This window comes from Amia ocellicauda, chromosome 4 (genome assembly GCF_036373705.1).
Source record: "Amia ocellicauda isolate fAmiCal2 chromosome 4, fAmiCal2.hap1, whole genome shotgun sequence".
In the NCBI taxonomy this organism is placed as follows: Eukaryota; Metazoa; Chordata; class Actinopteri; order Amiiformes; family Amiidae; genus Amia; species Amia ocellicauda.
Window position 1 is genome coordinate 3,032,008 of NC_089853.1, and position 15,713 is coordinate 3,047,720.

The 15,713-nt window shown below is 40.4% G+C and overlaps 1 protein-coding gene across 2 annotated transcripts in view; it reads left to right on the forward strand.

The window, feature by feature from the left end:
- LOC136747579 (doublecortin domain-containing protein 1) overlaps positions 1 to 15,277 on the forward strand; it is a 91,820-nt gene extending 76,543 nt beyond the window's left edge. For both annotated transcript variants that reach the window (XM_066700517.1, XM_066700518.1), the window contains 20 exons: positions 697 to 878; positions 2,123 to 2,245; positions 3,077 to 3,176; positions 3,395 to 3,530; positions 4,005 to 4,170; positions 4,261 to 4,422; positions 4,786 to 4,986; positions 5,152 to 5,266; positions 5,653 to 5,823; positions 5,919 to 6,104; positions 6,305 to 6,508; positions 6,780 to 6,975; positions 7,096 to 7,263; positions 8,796 to 8,897; positions 9,371 to 9,507; positions 11,170 to 11,343; positions 11,795 to 11,945; positions 13,731 to 13,840; positions 14,521 to 14,574; positions 14,987 to 15,277. In XM_066700517.1, coding sequence (XP_066556614.1) covers positions 697 to 878; positions 2,123 to 2,245; positions 3,077 to 3,176; positions 3,395 to 3,530; positions 4,005 to 4,170; positions 4,261 to 4,422; positions 4,786 to 4,986; positions 5,152 to 5,266; positions 5,653 to 5,823; positions 5,919 to 6,104; positions 6,305 to 6,508; positions 6,780 to 6,975; positions 7,096 to 7,263; positions 8,796 to 8,897; positions 9,371 to 9,507; positions 11,170 to 11,343; positions 11,795 to 11,945; positions 13,731 to 13,840; positions 14,521 to 14,574; positions 14,987 to 15,004 — 2,856 coding nt within the window. In that variant the 3' untranslated portion in view covers positions 15,005 to 15,277. The remainder of the gene's footprint in view (positions 1 to 696; positions 879 to 2,122; positions 2,246 to 3,076; positions 3,177 to 3,394; positions 3,531 to 4,004; positions 4,171 to 4,260; positions 4,423 to 4,785; positions 4,987 to 5,151; positions 5,267 to 5,652; positions 5,824 to 5,918; positions 6,105 to 6,304; positions 6,509 to 6,779; positions 6,976 to 7,095; positions 7,264 to 8,795; positions 8,898 to 9,370; positions 9,508 to 11,169; positions 11,344 to 11,794; positions 11,946 to 13,730; positions 13,841 to 14,520; positions 14,575 to 14,986) is intronic.
- Positions 15,278 to 15,713: the final 436 nt, after the last annotated feature.

The window sequence follows — 15,713 nt, forward strand, 5'->3', positions numbered from 1 at the left end:
CATGTTATTTACATAACACAACTCCTCTGTCAGTTTATAAAAGATGAGGTAAAGGACCAGAACCTATGCAGAGCTAACAAGCAGAATCATTCTTCTGGTGAAAACAATCACAATGTTTACAAGATGTTATACATTAATGAAGACTCACAGCGTGCAGCCCTGTGTTTGGTAAAGTAGGTGCTGAAAAGGAATTGATTCCTCTGATATAATGTTTCATTGATCAGAAGCGATCTGCCTTTGTGTCTAATTGTAAATGAGACTATTGCACCAAAGCAGCACTTGTATCCTAGATTTTCGTGGCAGTGGCAGAAAATTTAAATATATGAAACTCACTATTTTTGTCTTGACCAATGAGATACAAATAGGGACATAAACCTGAATTGCCATTGAAACCAGTTAGATTAACATCCTGTGATTTATCTGTTTATTACCTGCTAGTGATGTATGGATAGAATAGGAGCAGGTCAGGAGGATAACTGTCAAGAATTGCCTTTGGTTTCTTTTTAAAGCATTTTTGTGGTATTTATTTATCTCTGTACTTTTACGTCAAGTAGTTTTCTGCGAAAAACATTTACTCTCAAAAGTGTACATTACAATAGGAAAAACTAATACCACTAACTTGGTAACTTGATTTTTGTGGTCGATGTTAATGTGATTTTTTTTTGTTTGTTTCTTTGTTTTTCCAATAAAATCCAGGCCTTCAGCTGGCCTCTGGAAGGTTCTCTAATTTCCAATGCCCCCCCGCTGACGAGCGCGCCCAGCGGGAGACAGAAGGGCTACGTGCCCGTGAGGCTGAGAGTCCTGAGGAACGGGCAGCGCGTGGAGACGCAGGCCACCGCAGTCACCGCGCCAGACATCACCAGCCTGCTCCACACACAGTAACCGAATACACTCGTTCACCCATGACTGTCATTCTCATCTTTGACATTTTCCCAGTTGCTTTGTCTGATTTAAAAAATGCAAGGTTTTAGTTGAAGAGTGGCAAATCTGTGTGTCAGTGCTACTGTTGTTTCACTCTTATTTTTGTTTGCTTGTTTAATTCTGATGCCTTTGTTGTAATTATGCATGTGTGTGCCATATCTGGAATCTCTTACTTACGGTAGGATAATGTGGGGGGGCGAGAAAAGCAGCTAACTTTAAAGATCGAAACTGAATGTGTAAAGTATCCATAGACAGATTAGATCCTTGAATCCCTACTTGCTATCTTTAATACCACCACCCTAGAAATGTAGACTTGTTGTGCAGTATAAATTAGATTATTTTACCCCATAACTTCATTAGACACTTTCTGTAGATATTTGCACATCAGACATTTCTGAATGATGAGCAGCATGACGTTATACTGTCCACTGAGCAGTGTAGGGGAAATGCAAATGCCCCAAAATTAATCTCTCAGGTAAAGTCAAGCCTGAAATTGAAATCTTTGATGCATACATTTCATTTGTAATTTCTAATTAACTCACTCTACTATGCCAAAAATAAGTCCTTTTTGGTGCAAAGCAAATAAAGCTCAACCACTGAAATTCACAGACGAGCAAATCCCACTCATCTGACTTTTGACATTTCAATGTGTGTGTGTGTGGGGGGGTGCTTAGAACCTGTGATATTGGTTAAGGTTAAGGCTGTTTGTCTATTTAATGCTTTAAAAACATAACATATGTGCAACTGTAAAGTGTAAAACTACAAGTCAAGACATCATCAGTGCTTCTGAAGCCCTGATTTAGAAAAAGTCCTTTTGATTTCTCAAGTTGGACAGTTAGGTAGGAATTCCTGGCGACTCTAGGACTGTTGGAAGTAGAACAGTCTAATACAGAACATATTCTGCAGATGTTCTGTAGCCAGGTTCTAGGCCCCAGGTTTACAATTTGTAGATCCAGTCATCAGGAATGCTCATTTATCAGAGTCAGTTGTTCTTGCACTAATTTCTGTGGCACCCCGCCAGTCAAGAAACAGAAAATGTGACTTAATTTTTATGTATCGGTGTAAATATGTCTATAAATCTGGTGTGTGTGTGTGTGTGTGTGTGTGTGTCTTCTTTTTCAGTAGCATTAGATTTTCTTCCAACATGTTTTACAATACCCTGAAAGAAAACATCTTTGTGACAATAAGACTGTTCTCACAGCAGGAAGCCCGTGACCAGTTCAAAGAAGCAGAAAGATCTCAAGGACAATCAGACTCACCGTGCTTTGGAAGATGATAGCTCAATAAAAATTCATAGGCTCGAGTTTCAGCAATTCCTCGAAAGGTACTGGCATCGTAAAATATGTTTAATGAAGATTTCTGCCTCTTGAAACAATCTGTTTGTAGCAACCTTCTGTCCACTGCCCAGAGAAAAGTGCAGTTATACAGCACATTAAGATATCATCTTGGTGACTTGGCAGACATTATTGAAAGATTAATCCTGTGGTTATAGGTCTTTAATTTCTACTTTACAATCCTCTGTCATTATTTTTAGTGCCTTGCTTCTTTTATATTAATTAGACTTTGGCAGGGGCAGTCATATTTTTTAAGAAGTGCTTCTTCTAAATTTTTGATTACACAACATTGCAGCTACTTTTCTTGATTTGTTTATTCATATCTGGAAAAAACCTCTTTTGTGTTTCTTTACAATGAATAAAAACAACAATGTATTTCTTGTGTATACTCAATGTATACTTTTGGTTTTAAAGCATCTATATCCGTGTTAACAGTATTCAAATATATACATTTATAGCAGTGGTTTGTTGTAACTGTCTAATTGAACGTTTGATAGATGCTGTACTCATGCCTTGCCAAGAGTACAAGCATTTTAACAGTGGTGAGAGCGAAAGGAGAATCATTCTTTTACTCTGTCCATCCAAGGCTAATAAGCAAACGCACAACACGTGTAATTTCAGTTGACACCCCAAATTGTCTGGTCCTTAACACTAAAGAGCATAATTATCACGTACAGTTCTCAGCAGAGCTCCAAGTCCAAGGCCACAATGTCCTGAAGCCTCACTTTAGCAGGAACAATACCATCTATGGTCAGGGGTTTCAATTTATTCCCAGGTTGAGGATTTGCATATATTAATTTAAAAAACATGTTTTTTTGCAGATGCACTCTGCTGCTGAATTTACCATTTGCTGCTCGGAGGCTGTTTGACAAAGAGGGGAAGGAGCTGTTTCTTCTAAAAGATCTACAAAGAGATCAGCTGGTATGTAGATTTCCCAGATTTGTTAGATATCAAACATTTATTCATCCATCTGCATGCGAAAAGATTTGATTGTGGGAGTTGGTTGGGTGCTGGATTTTTGTTACTTTTGCATATCTGCTGATTGTGTGATTTACCTGTCAACGAATGTTAATGTTTGACCAGCTGCCACGGCTTTACTTCTTACACCCACTTGCGGTGTTATTGTGTTCTGTTTCCAGGTTTACATTTCCTGCGGAGAGCAATGGATCAATCCTCAGCTGAGCCGGGCCGAGCAGGAGAAACGCACCCTTTTAAACGGCCTGGAATCTGATGTCTCTCAAATCCGCAACTACTGTGCCATGCGTGGCCCTCAAGGTCCCTCTTCACCCTCTCATTCACCAAAGTTCTGACTAGTTTCCAGATTTGCTCGGCCTGTTCTGTGTAATTTGTGACTGTTTTTGCTTAAGTGGATATTTTAACATTACCTACCTCCTTTTTCGTGGATGGAGGTGAATGCAGGGCCATTTGTTCTGGAAGCATGTTACAGGTGCACAGTGCTCTGAAGCCCATTGATTTTCAAATGCATTTATGTGAGCTGGAAAGTCAGTTTAGAAAGTAAGATTATAAAGAATAGCTAAGAATCACAGAGAAAAAAACATGAAAAATTAAAACCATTCCTGGAATCACTTAAGATCACCAGTGACTGTTCCACTCCTGCATGCTGTATGAAGTTGTAAATTCATTTTTCAAAACCAGTCATAATTGAGTGGATTATTGCCTCATCGCTAACGAGATGCAGCTGAGTCATTTATATTTATAAGGTGTATGTTACCGTTTTCCTCCCCGAAGATCTTGTTCTGGAAGTGGTTGGAAAGGTGGTAGAGGGATCCGAGCTGATCGTGTCTCCGTGCAGCGTGGCGTCCCATGACAAGAGCGAAGAGGATGAGCCTGAAGCACAGCAGCTGGAGGAAATGAGCGATGAAACAGTGGGTGAAGACATCCTCGACGTGTTAACGTAAGTCTGTGAGCTCTTAATATGAATGCAGATGTAGCCTGTTGCACTGAAGCCCCAATGAAGGAATATCTTCCTTGTTTGTTTTTCCAGGGAAAACTCGCACACTAAAGCACATCGCAAAATAGACGAGAGACGCGCAGTCTTCAAGTATCCATGGCAGAAGGACCCTGAATACTCTGAAGATGAGGCCCAGGGGTGTCAGGATGGAAAGGAAGGACACTTTACTGACATGGCATTATACAATAATTACAGGTCAGCCTGCGTAAAAAGATTGTACATTATTTTCAAACACAGCCTTCAGATGGTAAGCTTTCGTTTTGGTTTGATTTCAAATCTCCTTACTGATTTGAAAAAAAATATATATAGTTTTATGAAATATATTTATATAGTGTGTTTCATACTAAAAGTATCTTAAAGCACTTAACAATACAATTAAATAATAAAATTAAAATAGAGAATCAAATACATACAGAGAATAAAATACAGAGGACAACAAAAACAAGGACATAAAAACAGTATCAGTGTTACAAACACAGTCAGTTTATGGGAGATGTTACTTGAGCTTACATTTCAGCAGTATTGATCTCCTTGTTTCTTTCCTCCTGCGTTTTTAAGACCACGATCGAAAAATGGGAGAACTCCACAGTCCAGCCGGCAGCAGTTTGATTTCCGTGAGGGGCAGATTGTGAACGTCAGTTTCCCCGAGCTGGCCCTGGGTGTGCCGGGAGAGGGGCCCCAGGCAGGGACCCACATCCAGCTAGTGCAGAAAAACCCCAACGACACCAGACAGCGCTGGATACTGAGAGAGGAAGACCGGTAAAGCTAAAGCAGTGCTGTTTGCATATGGTCTGTGTCTCTGATGTACTCATCACAGAATATTCGTACACATAATCTGACTTAATGAAAAGCAACATGCAACTACATAAGGGCTTCTAACTGCAGCTGTTCTCCTCGCTCCTGTCTGAATTGATTCTACTGCAGGACTTTTCACCTGCTGAGTGACCCTGGTCTGGTTTTAGCCGTCTCATTGCCAAAGATCAAACCCGGAGACACAGACACCAGAGTTCACCTCAACAGATGCTCGGTTGTTCTGCAGGTGAAGTGGCTCCCTTTGTTAATTTGAACCATTGGTTTTATTGGACGATTCGATATCTTGATTTTATTGAAGATTAATTGTGATTCATGAATACATGTGTCACCAGGTAAACATTTTCTGTTTGTCACAACAAAGGTGTCCAGTTGTAAAGTTTCTGAACAAAGATTAGGCATTATTTTGACTTAGTGTTGGTGCAAAAATTTTGTAATATGTTAGCATTGTTAAAGATTCTAAATATTTGGCAAGTTTTTTTCATAAAGGTTAGAAAATATATTTATTAAATTGACAAATTCCCAAACCGACTGATAGACACATACGTATAGCTGTCAAGGGTTTAGGATTCAATGTACAGCAGACTTAGAGTGTGTCTTGTTTCATGTTGGCAGAAATATAAGCCCTACAGTTACGGAGTCGCCAATCAGAAGTGGGGCTGGATGGCAGATCTGAAGGTGCTCAGTGCATTTTATACCACCGAGACGGACCAGGAGATTACTGCAGCCAATCAGGCGGCGCTCTGCACATACTCCGTCACTGGCCTAGAGGAGCTCCACCAGCAGGTAGACCACAGCAGGCACAGGTCTGCAGACAAATAGACATAATTTCTAAATAATTTCTTAGAACTAAATCAGGGTTTCTTCTCCCTGTTTCGTAGGGCTTTTACATCACACGCCCTGGGCACAGTGGAAAGATGACTGTGTGCCCAGCCTGTGCCAGGGCGCTAAGAGGGAAGAGGATCCTGAACAAGCTGCCTCCCGATGCCTCATTCTGCTGCGCCTCCGGACGCCAGGACAGCGGGCTCAGTCCCCTAGGGCCTTTCAAAAGCTTGAGTGTCGCCAAAGTAAGCCTGTTAGCAAACAGTTTGTATTTTTATTCCGGTGGAAAAGATAGTCTGAAGACATCAGTGATATGCATGTTGATGTCTGAATGCGTCTGTGTTGTGTGCCTCCTTGGAGAAATATATATCCCCACGCAAAATTCAGTGATCTCCACAAGCCTACAAGTCCCGACTCGTACAAGGTGCAAACATCTGTGTTTCAGACCAACCTCTCCACCGCCGAAGCAGAGAGCACGCTGGCTTATCTGCAGGAGATGCTGACGTCTTTAAGGAAAGAAACCTCCGTCCAGACCATTGCTCAGGAGGTGTCTGCAGCCAGGACCCAGAGCCCAGTGAAGATACTGGCCCGCAGGAATGGGTTGGGGTACGAGGGTGGACAGCTGGTAACTGCCACCACTATGTCAATGGTGAGTCCGAAATGACAGGCTTGCAAAAAGCAAGAACCCAGGATTGAGAGCTGCACGCTTTTGGAAAGAAACGGTCTTTGCAGCTGAATGTGAAAGCATGAGGCTGAATTCTTATGCATTAATTACTCCTGTATTTCTGAAAATAACTGGGAAAAAAAGGTCTGTCTACAGAACCAATGATGCATTAAATGACATTAACTTATGATTTGTGGGCTGTTTTCTTTTTCTCTTTTCTTTTTAATGCTTTATTTGTATTCTGTGTCACACGTAGCTGCTGTCAATGTGCACACAAAAGTTGCAGCTGTCAAGAGCTGCCTGCAGGCTGTACACAGCGGATGGGCGGCCGATGCTGACAGTACCCCAGCTGAAGGCCTGGGCTGTGAACGCTTGCTTCCAAGAGCATGAGAGGGACAGCGAGGGATCCCAGGTCCAAATGGACAAAGAGGAAGAAGACAGAGTAGAAGAAGGTGAGTCAGTTGAGGACAGAGCCAGACATGTGTTCATGTCATGTTCCCCTAATTAATGTTCCTTTTATTGTACTGATATGTGTGTGTGCATAGTTTTGTGGAGACCTAATGTTTCCCCAGGTGGTCCTGAGCCCAGTGAGACAGGGAAGACAAGTCCCAGAGCCGAGCTTCTCCCACAGGTGACCACAGAGGACCTGGACACGGTGGACGAGACCCTGCTGGCTCTCATACTGAGAAACCCCATCGATGTGTGGGTGTCCTGTGGAGAACCATTCCTTCCCATCCATGGTAAAAAAACGAAGTGATTATTTTGCTCCTGAATCACAGCTGTCATCCATATTACAGTTGCAGTTTTGAGCACAATAATAAAATTACTGGAGTCCACTCTCAGTTTCCAGTTATGTCTTGCCATTCCATGAGCAGACCCTAAAAATAAAGGTAAATCTTCCATATTCAAATATTCAATATTATAAAATGTATGGTATGTAAGGTATGACAACCAAATCCTTCTCAACAAAAGGCAGTTTGTCCCTCACAGGTGTGTCTGAAATTTGCTCCTGGTGTGTAAATAAGAACAGAACATAACAAAGTGTCCAATCGAGAGGAGCCCATTCACCCCATCGTGCTCGTTTGGTGTCCATTAATAACTAAGTGATCAAGGATCCTATCCAGTCTGTTTTTGAATGTTCCCAAATTGTCTCTTCAGCCACATCGCTGGGGAGTTTGTTCAGATTGTGACGCCTCTCTGTGTGAAGAAGTGTCTCCTGTTTTCTGTCTTGATTTGTTATAAAGTTAACTCTGGTTTTATTTTCCTTGATATGAATGCTGGGCTACTGTATATCAGGATTGCAGCAGAGGACATAATAGTGCAGAGTGCAGACATAATAATAAATAACAGATTTCATGGTATCACAGTTTAAGGCCTCCTGCTAATTAAAATTTTATCAGTGAGCACAGATTTGGCAGGTAATGTTAATTCTGCGTTACTCTGTACAAACATGCTTATCAATTAAAGATTAATTCAATCATTTCCTGCTCAATTATTATTGTACTGAATAGGCTGGCAGTGTCTGCCATTTTTTGTCTACTTGAAACATGGCAAATGCAACAACAAAAAAAACATGCATTTAACACATTTCAAAAACAGTCACCGGAGACACGCAAGTCATTTAATCAAGGCTGGAACGTCTCTCTAGTTTTTTACTCTCTCTGAGGAGGTAAAGAATTCTGTTTGCAATATATTATTTACAGTGTTGTAATTAAAGTGATCAAACTGATGCCAAAAAACACCACATGGGTATTCTCAGAAAAGCTGTTTACAGCAGAATGGCTTCAGGGTGGCGGAAATACACTGTGACTCAAAGTGTAAAGTAATTCTGACATCTCTGCCTTCAAAGTTTTTTAACTTTTACAGGTATCTAAATTTTTCATATGAAATGGATGAAATTAACATTGTTTTAATTTGTATGAGACCTACCTTTTAGCAGCATTATTCATATACTATACAGTATGAAGTGTGGTGATTGTTTTGTGAAATAAAACCATTTAGTCAGATTCCAGAAGTTATTTTTTAAGTGGAAAAGAAAGAATTAAAAACACACCATTAACACAATTCCTGAATGAAACTGTTACCCTATTTTCTGAAGTGTAACAGGTTTCCTCACCAAAAAAAGGAAGAAAACGGGCAACGTGGGTATTATTATTATTATTGTTATTATTACCTTTCCCTCCACTTATATGTGTGTAGATTGCAGTCCCTCCTAATGTGGTCCATCATCAGCCCCTGAGAGCAGTGCAGTCACGCTGTGGTTTCTCTCTAGTTGTGCACAGGAGGCAGAGGCTGCTGAAGGAGAAGTGGCTGCAGAAGGAGAAGGTTCTGGCAGATCTGGACATAAAGAGACACAAAATGAGGCATCTGCAAGGTCAGCATCCCCCGATTGGCCAGTAATGAAGAGGATGTGAAAATGGGCCATCACTACACCCTTTGACCCTTGCTGTGTTTACATTCTGGAGAAAATAGTCCTGACAGGAGAGCTAGTGTCATAACTTCTCTTAAGACGCCCGGCTGGATAACACTTTTAAACCATAACACTGTGGGGTAATACTGTAACAGCTCCAGCTTTAGATCTTCATATGTTGTTGTGTAGGGTTTTGTTTAATTGGTGTTTACCAGTTGTAACCAGCCCTGCCTGTAACAAAGGTCATGACCTATTTACTGTCATGCAAACACAGCTAAGACTATCTTGTGAAATAATGCACCCATTTTGGACGTTCCTTCTGTCTGTCGATTGATCCCGAAGTTCTCCGAGTTGGTTTCCGTCACCGTCGTTCACCTTTGTCTCCCAGCACACGAAGAAGAGGAGTGAGCTGAAGGGCCTGTTCTCTCTCGTCACAGGAAGGCGATTTGCCAGTCTGACCCCCGGCAGCATGATGCCCACCAAGAGTCCCACTCAGCCGGTTGTGGTGGAGGGAGGCTGGACGGAGGTCACTCGGGAGGAGGTGAAACTGATGGAAGATGTGCAAAACGTGGAGGTATACTTATACTCTGTTCAGTTGTTATTGGCAGAAGCATGGGTTACAACATGAGTCTCAACATCCGCTGCCAAGGCGAAGGCGTCCATATAGTGCCTTCATGTCATTCCCAAGACCAGTGTCTCATGAGCGCACAGTACCTGACACAATACAGCCAAGGCAGACATGTGCCCAGGACTGGAGCTCAGCTGTGTGCTTCTGTTTAATCCTCTCTCTCTAGCTCTGTACACTTGCCATGAAGTAAATACATTCAACTAGGGCTGGGTGATATATCGAGTTTTTGCGATATACTCGATGTATTATTTTGGGTGTAACTCAAAATGCTTATATCGCGAGTATGGAGTTTTTGAAATTTTTATGCAAATATAAGTACTGCTGCAGACCCGGAATGTGGGACGGGTAACTATTTTTTTATGCAGCCAATCACTTTACAGGAAATGCTTGTCATTCTTTGTGGCCAATCACTTGCAGAAGATACTCATCAGTCATTCTTTATTCGGCCAATCGCCTTCCTCAGTTATCAAAATAAGGCGGGAGAAGCAATGGAGAGACCACGTGTATCTCCGTGCTGTGTTACAATGTAATCATTTGTGTTGTATGTTAGTAAATTAGTAGTTTTGAGGTACTTAATCGGGAGATGCAACTGCTTATAAAGTTGCATGTGTAATTTTCAAACAGACGGGTGCGTGGAATTACCATCAATGTTACATTCGCTATATTAAGATTTTATTTAAAGCAATGGAAGTGAATAAAATAAATAATAGTTATTAAAATTTGAATTACACACTAAAAACAGAAGTGAATGCAGATATATATTATATATACACATGCACATACACACACATGGCTTCCCGCAGCGCTATTCAGGCTAACCCTTGTATCATGTATGTTAGCTGGGAAGCGGCACCGCTGGCCAAACGTGTGTGTGACCGAAACAAACCACAACCAAAAGCACCGCCACCCCCGCGAATTCAGATTGACATAATGTGTATGAAATCAAAGAACAATAAAGCTTGTTTGCACTTTAATACATTGGACAGCAATGTAAACAAATGCAGAAGGTTTCATTTTCTTTTCATTAAGATGGAGAAGTGACTGTTCTGTATTAACTCGTGCTGTAGCGGAGCAGAATGGAGAAATGAACCTGGTTAATGCGCCACTGTAACCCGGCTGTGCGGAATCTGCCTGCATCTGTACCACATTACTATTACTAGTGCTACTGTTGTTATGTGTCAGTAAGTCATACTGTCTATATGTATACAACATAACAACACAAGTAATACTAATCACACAGCACTTGCGCTGTAATGTGTTTAATTCTGCATATATTTACCATGACAGCCTGCATGTGGCATTTGTTAGTTTTGCATACTTAATGATTAAAGAAATGCTTGTAGTTTGAATGTCTTTTGTCTTATTTTGTAGCTTGATTGGATAAAAACAGAAATATCGTGTATCGCTCAAACTTCTAAAAATATCGAGATATTATTTTTAAGTCATATTGCCCAGCCCTACATTCAACAGAATTCATACATTGGCATTAAATGGCATCTTAGAGATAATTGCAGATATTATTTTAACCAGGTAATAACAACATTTATTGAATTTTGCTTTCAAACGTTGGCTTGTATAAATGTCCTTGATTTTATGCATATTCGATAGGTGCATCTCTCGGAAGTGGAGGCCATGCAGGCAAAGAAGCTAAAGCCATTTCTGAATAAACTATTGAAGAATCCGCGAGATTTATACACCCAGCCCAGTGTCAAAAGAGTGCTGATGTACCTAAACGGGGACGCCAAAGAGGTATCATATGTCTGGGGAAAAAACATCAATGAGGTACATTCATACCCTATTCTTCTATATTGTTTGTTACAAATACATTTTGCAGGTTGTGTGTGTTCAGCAGGTTTGATGTGTTTTGCTTCTGAAGCACCTGATGCCAATATTCTCTGTTATCAGCAAAACAATTAAGCAGGTGGTTTGGTAAATTCAGTCATTTCAAAACCATGAGCAATTATCTGAATACCTTCAGCCTCTCCAGTCAAGTCCCTTGATTGAGTTGCTTAATGTGTTAATAACTCTCATGTGTTCCCAGTATTTAGAAATTGGTGATTTAAGGTGACCTGTAAGATTAAATGGATTGGGGCTCTGCAGGACTGCAGTTGGAGACCACTGTCATAGATGAATGCCACAGAAGGTGTTTAATTGCATTTGAAGCTGGTAGCATCCAGTAGTCTAGCATGCATGACACACTCATCTTTAATTTCTGAAATGTGCTCGATTTCAGCTGCTGGCCAACGGCACAGCCAGGCTGCACATGAGCCGACCTGCTGAGATCCTCTACACGCCGGACGGCAAGGAGCTCAGCACCTGGGAGGAAATTGAGAGAGATATGCTGATCTGTGTATCTTCAGGAGAATCTTTTATAAGCACTAAAGGTCAGCCTTATCTATCAGTCCCCCGCAGTACACCTCTGTCTTTTAGAGACAAATTCAATCAGCTGGCTGGTCGAAATCTCTTTGACTGATGTAAATTTCTCCTTGAATTGGCAGGGGTCAACGTGAAATATTTCCTTTTCTTTGACGAGTTGTGTCAGGAAAGGCGTCTCACATTGACCACAAAGAAACAGTTAGTGTACACACTGTTCTGCATGCCACCCTGGGTCCCACTTTTGCCTCTTGCCTCTTTCCTCTCAATTGAGTTGTGAAGTGAAGTGCATGAATTTAAACACACTCCCGCTCATGTAGACAAAATGACATGCCCCAGATTATTATTTTATTTTAATTCTCCTAGTAATTTTATTACCTACTGAAAACAGACTGATGATTGGGTATTGTTTCTTTTAACTTCTTAATCTTATGGTGGTACAATTTTAGTACCAGACTTTTCTTGTCAGGAAGAAACATAAACCCAGAGAAAAGTTTTAGTTTCACCTTCTGTCCACTATATGATCGAGCTTTTTTTTTTTTTACTACCTTCTCTAGATTAATTTATGCCAAAGCATGTTTGAGTAGTGGTGGCAGGTTCACTGCAGTACTTTGTGAAGAATTGCATTCGCCACAACATGTGTGTTTGATGCTGAGCTGCTGTGAGAGAATAACTCCGGGGCACGGTGGAAAAGGACAGCAAGGCAGCGGGCGATACGCTATGTGTGACAGCTTAATGATTTCAGTGTTATTGTTGGTGTACTTTGTGAGGAGGCTGTGAAAGTAACCTTTTGTTGTTTGTTGTTTAAAGCAAGTACGGCAGAAATGGGCAGCTTTTAAATAAAGTCGGCCTGTCCATTAGTAGGAGTTATTAATGACTGCGATGGGTGTGGCCAGGCAGTAATGTTGTATAGTCTCCATGGACTTTCATTAGAAAGTGTCTAGGTATACAGTACAGCCAAAACTGAGAACCCTCAGTTCCAACCAGATGATCTGTCAAGTCTTGCAATTTCCCTATAATAATCTTTCAGATCTGCATCTCAAGCTCTCAGTGGAAAATAAGTTAGACAGCTGCCCGTCTTCTACACAGCAGGTGGTATTAGCCATAAACACAGACCCGTTCACTTTAAGTATACAGATGTAGCTTGTTTTTCTTGTGTGTTTCATTTTATTCTCAAAATATTTGCTGTTACTCTCATTAGTAGACATTACGGTTAATAATTTACCCGGAAGACATAAGGAAGGACAAATCTAAGTCCATTAGTATAGCTATGACAGTTTCCCTACTGTTGTACAAATGTACCCAAGTGAAATGACCTTTGCCCCCTGATGCACCTGTGCAGGGAGCAGGGGAGATGGAAATGTCTTTATAGTAGCAATAGGGGGTTGAATGTTCAATGACCAGGAAATGGGTTTTGGTTTATCGCTGTGCTGTTGTTCAGCAACAAACATTACGCCTGTGCTGAGAGCAGAGCCTTGGAAACATGTTTTATGCAAACTATATATGTAGCCTCTGTATGGTGTTAAATTACCTGACTGTTAACCTGTTTAGCTTCTAAGTTATATGAATTGCCGACAAAGACTCCTATTTTAACATGCAGTGAACCCATATGGATTTAAACATTGTTTGCAAATAGCGATTTGGTATAAAACCAGGTGGGATAATCCTGACAGTATAGAGTAACTTGTGATGTCCTAATCCTATTTCAAAATGCATCTTCAAACAGGACCAGTGTTTTGCTGTATATGGGTGCTTTAATAGGGAAGACCGGTCATTTGCCTCATCTTATTTTCCAGAAAACAGGCGGAAAATAGAGATCAGAGCCAACTACGCCCGGGTGAGGAAGGCCCATGGCCCGGACGCAACCAACATTGTTGTGAGAGTGAAGGAGAGCCCCAGCGGGAACGTACGCACAAGCATCTCTTAAACACAAGACTCCCTGTTGATTTGTATTTCGTTTTTTTGTATAGAACTTCGTCTGCCTACATCTGTATTAGGAAAAAACATGACAACAACACTGCATCCTGTGCTCTTTGGCCCCGTTTCAAATTGACTTGTTTTTTGCATTGGTTTTGCTGACAGCCATAATAGAAAACATTAACACTTTTTTCTCTCTCCATAAAACAGTGTTTATTGGTGTTCAAGACAATATGTAAAGCTATCATTATGAACAGGTTTCAATACAATCAGTGTGCAATGTATAATGTGTAATAGCTCTTCAGGGATTTCTTCTGGATTATTTGTAGTTCTGTGCCCATGCTTATTCAGACCCACTGAGATGTCACCTAATAACCTTTGTTTATATTCATGCAAGCACCAGGCTGAATTTCACGTCTGTCTAAGGTAGCTGCCTGTAGGAAAGGTTTGCGGTGTCTGTTCAGATCAGAGACTGTGTGATAAAATGTTACTATACATACAGTGCCCGTCAATGTCTATATATGGATATGAATACATTCATACCTTGCATGTTATTTCGAAAAAATGTAATGCTAGTCTGGAATTCATAACCATGGTGTAGGTGTATATAATGTCTTGTATTCATCTGAAAATTTAATAAATTCTTCTGTTCCCGGCATGCTTTACAAGGTGGAAGCTGGTAGCAGATTTCTGGCAGTTCCTTACACTGAAGATCTTTTACAGGTAAAACCCAAACCCTAAACAATGTCTGCAATTCGATGTTATTACTATTTTGTTCGTTTATGTATAACTTTACTTTGATTATTCATTTGGACAGTTAACCTATTAAGCCAAATCAATAGTTAACTGTAGATCAACATGTTGCTGTTCTCTTCAATGAGCTTTTCACGGTCATTTATTACCATGAAAAGTCTGCATATTAAACACAAAAACAGCTATTGCAGTTTCTTACCACAAGGTGACAGTAAAGATTAATTCAGACAAGTCTCTGTTGAACACAAATTAGATGATACAAAAATAAATAAAAAAATCTCTAAAAAGTTGTGTGTGGATGTCAAACACTATATTGTTATTGTTATTGATTTGAGTTATTGATTTCTGATGCAATGATAGGATGTTTTCCTCTTTGATTTAGACAACTGAGAAACACTGAGGACCGCCAGAAGGACATCTCTGTAAAAGTGCCTGGCCTACTGGATCTTGCTGAATTCAGTCATTTTTCTATATTACTTTTTGGAAATTTGCATTACCCTGGTAGTTATGCAGATCAGCTATAGATTATTGTTTAAATGTACCACAAAATGTAATTTTATTTAAATTGGAATATGAGCGAGCTGCACGTTCTCCTTATTGAAGCCAGTTTCTATGCAATATGCCGCTCCTGTGTATTGCACTGTCGAAAGACTTTAAAGATTTTCAAAAATGATCCAGTCTTTGATTTTACCTTTTTTTAAGCACATATTTGTCTATTTCCTGAATTGAACCTCACATTAAGTGCCAAGTGAAATATGAAACAGCTTTTAGAAGGTCCTTTATTTTCTCTTCATTATCTGATGTTTACAAATCACATTGCACTCTTTGCAGTACAATCTGCATTTCTCCATCTACCTTGGTTTTTTTATTTATCTGATCAATCGCACAATATCACATCATTAAAAATTAAATTGACAGAAAAGTCCACTTATTATTCATATTTTGTGAAAAGGCAATAACAAAATTAACATTGTTTCTCGGGGGCATCTGTGGGCTTATACAAACTGTATATGATTATTCTTACCAGCAGGGGGCTCCCAAATCCCCCTATTCCCCAGCTGTCACTCCTGCTCCCTTTCTTTCATTACTGGTTATTGATGGCAGGCACT